The sequence below is a fragment of the Phalaenopsis equestris genome, unplaced genomic scaffold, assembly GCF_001263595.1.
Source record: "Phalaenopsis equestris unplaced genomic scaffold, ASM126359v1 Scaffold001217, whole genome shotgun sequence".
Classification (NCBI taxonomy): Eukaryota; Viridiplantae; Streptophyta; class Magnoliopsida; order Asparagales; family Orchidaceae; genus Phalaenopsis; species Phalaenopsis equestris.
The window spans coordinates 17,073-20,279 of NW_018165656.1; the positions used below are offsets into that span (position 1 = coordinate 17,073).

Here is a 3,207-nt window from a genome sequence, read left to right on the forward strand (position 1 = left end):
ACAATATATATATATATATAAAGGGTGGTATTTGAGAATACCGCTCCCCATATGTGCTATCAGTCCCCGTAAGGATCGAACTCGAGTTAGAGGGATCTCACGACTGACAATATAGCTAGCTGCCTTCCAACTTGCCACCCAAGGGCGCGCGCGCGCGCACACACACACACACACACATATATAATAAGATGGAAATCTTTATCACTTCATTTTAATTTTGTATTAGACTAATCATTATGCCCACTAAAAAAGAAATGGTTCCTCTTACATTTATTTTATAAAAATTCAAATAGATTTGATTATTTATAATACATTGCATCTATTTTACTTTATATATTAGAATACTTGCAACAAAACAACACCCCTTAGTTTTTCCCCCTTTAATTTTCATTATGTTATATGCTTTATTATCAGAAAGTGACAAGCTACAATCTCTCAAACCTTAAATACTATTATATGCTCTGGCTTATTATTTGTCATCCACTTAACCATACCACATTTATAAACTTATTTTTTATTATTAGCTAATTTTGTATGGACAAGTACGTAGTTCTCAATTAATTTTATTGATTGAGTTTCTTTTCTCTTTTCCTCCTATGATAATTGACAGACAAAAAGACAGATCATCTATGCCGGCATATGTTGCTGTCATGTATCCAGTGTAGCTCTCGGTGGATGTATATTTTAAGAAAGATTTACGTACATACCACTCAAGCCTATATATTTATATATCTGATATCTAAACTTCAATTTGTACACATATGCCACCTTAATATGCATGAAAAGGTGTATTTCACTTTTAAAAGTTAAAATAATGATTTTTTTAATGTGATATGAAAGATTTGTTGAAATATAAAATTTATTTTTACTTTTTGGGCCTTAGTTGTTTAAATAAAGCCCAATAAGAGCCTAATTTCTAGAAGTATGTTCTAGAAAAGTCTCGTCTAGAAGCTTATTCTAAAGTAATCCATAGAGTTGTCTAGAATGTGTGGTAGGTATGGAATTATAAAGAGGATTCTAGAGAGTCATTTGTAACCATTAGATTAGAATTGTAGCCATTAATTAAGAAGGAGCCACTAGTATAAATAGGGGTGGAGTCTTTGAGTTTGTATGAAGCTAAGAAAATGTGATAAATAGAAGTGCAGCTTCTTCCATAAATTTTTGACCTTTGTCAAATCCTAAAAACTTTTCTATTCCAACAAAATGGTATCATAGTCTAAAGGTTCCTCTATAGAGCAATAACAAACAGTGGCATGGTTTCCTCCCAAGTCCCGATGCTTAAGGAAAGCATCTACTACAATTGAAGTATCAAAATGAAGACATTCTTTGGAGCGCATGACGTTTGAGAGGTTGTGAAGAAAAGCTATGATGAGCCAAGCGACGAGTCCGCTCTATCCACAACACAAAAGGATAGCTTAAGAGACTTGTTAAAAAGAGACAAGAAGACTCTCTTTCTCATCTATCAATTTTTAGATGAAGATGGTTTTGAGAAGATCTCAAGTGCTACTTCGGCCAAGCTAGCATGAGAGAAGCTCGAGATCTCGTATAAGGGAGAATAAAAAGTTATAAAGTTACAACTTCAAACTTTAAGAAGTCAATTTGATGCTTTGCATATAAAAGAAGACAAGTTGGTCTTCGATTACTTTTCTAGAGTCATTACCATTTCCAATCAACTAAAAAGAAATTGTGAGAAGTTAGAAGATGTGGCATCATGAAAAAGATTCTTCGATTGTTAGATTCAAAACTTGATTACTAAGATGTCAATGTCTTAAAATAGAATATTCTTGCTCAACATTCAAAACGATATTGTCAAATGTCTCACGACCTATTATAAAGATGCTTCTTGGCTCTGACATCTTCGATTTGGGCATCTCAACTTCGGAGAACTTTAATTGCTTTCAAAGAAAAAGATGATGAGAAGATTACCTTGCATCAACCACCCTAATCAATTATGTGAAGAATGTTTACTCCGAAAGCACTTCAGGAAAGCTTTCCAAGAGAGTCAAGTTCAAGAGCCCAAAAGCCTCTTGAGCTCATACATACTAATGTCTGCGGTCCAATAAAGCCAAGTTCACTCGATAAGAGCAACTATTTTCTTCTCTTCATAGATAATTTTTCACGAAAAAACATGGGTGTATTTCTTAAAACAAAAATCAGAGGTTTTTGGAATATTCAAGAAGCTTAAGGCAGATGTAGAGAAAGAAAGTGGTCTCAAGATCAAAGTTATGCGATCTGATCAAGGAGAATTTACTTCAAAAGAATTTCAAAAATTCTGTGAAGCCAACGGAATACGTCGACTTTTAACTGCTCCAAGATCCCCCCAACAAAATGGAATAGAGAAAATGAAGAATAGAACCATCCTTGACATGACAAGGAGCATGTTAAAAAGAAAGAGATTGTCAAAAGAGTTTTGGGCAGAAACGGTTGCATGTGTTGTTTATTTGGCTAACCGATCACCAACAAGAAGTGTGTACTGATTTCTTTTGCATAATTATTAAATTTCATAACTTTATCTTTTTTGGGATACCTTTGTGCCCTCTTTCTTTTTTCTCATTTAAAATGTTCCCTCCCTTAAGAGACCATTTTCTTAAAATGATGCTGAAATTCAATGTCATTGATGAAGGGATGAATCTGACAAGCACCTAAGTTGGCTTTTGAATTATAATAATGGTATGCTTTTTGGTTATTTTTATAGAAGTATAAGCTTTTTCAGTTTGCTATTTGTTTCTTGCGCAGTTTTATATGGAAGGAGACCAGTCAGCTTTATGATAGAAGGGCAAGGTTTGTGCGATGTAATTTAATAAAGGTCACGTAATGCCATTACAATGCCGCAGCTGGATATGCTATTCAGATGAAATAGGCTTTAAGCTTAAAGATTATATTTGTAATTTGTGGCTCAATTCTTATGTCTTTACATATCTAACACCTAAACTTTACTTTTATATTTATATGATACCATTTTAGGGTTTAGAAGGTATTTGGAAAGCAGGTTTTGTGAGGAGGCGGTTTTGGCATAGCAAGGAAGTGACAATAGAAGGGTGAGGGAGGTGATAAGTTACAGAGTTTTTGGAACTGGTTGATATGTTAAAATTTCTTTGAACTCCCATCATCATTGTTGATTTGTACTACATCCTCAGAATTTGAAAAACACTGCGATCGGATCCTTTACTTCGCAATATCAATTGCTATTTTTTAACTTAGAATGGC

The 3,207-nt window shown here is 33.8% G+C and overlaps 1 protein-coding gene across 1 annotated transcript in view; it reads left to right on the top strand.

Annotated features, from left to right (window-relative positions):
* Positions 1-3,207, top strand: part of LOC110033545 (tRNA(His) guanylyltransferase 1-like) — a 32,014-nt gene that overhangs the window by 16,800 nt on the left and 12,007 nt on the right. The window contains exon 4 of the mRNA XM_020737568.1: positions 2,696-2,781. Coding sequence (XP_020593227.1) covers positions 2,696-2,781 — 86 coding nt within the window. The remainder of the gene's footprint in view (positions 1-2,695; positions 2,782-3,207) is intronic.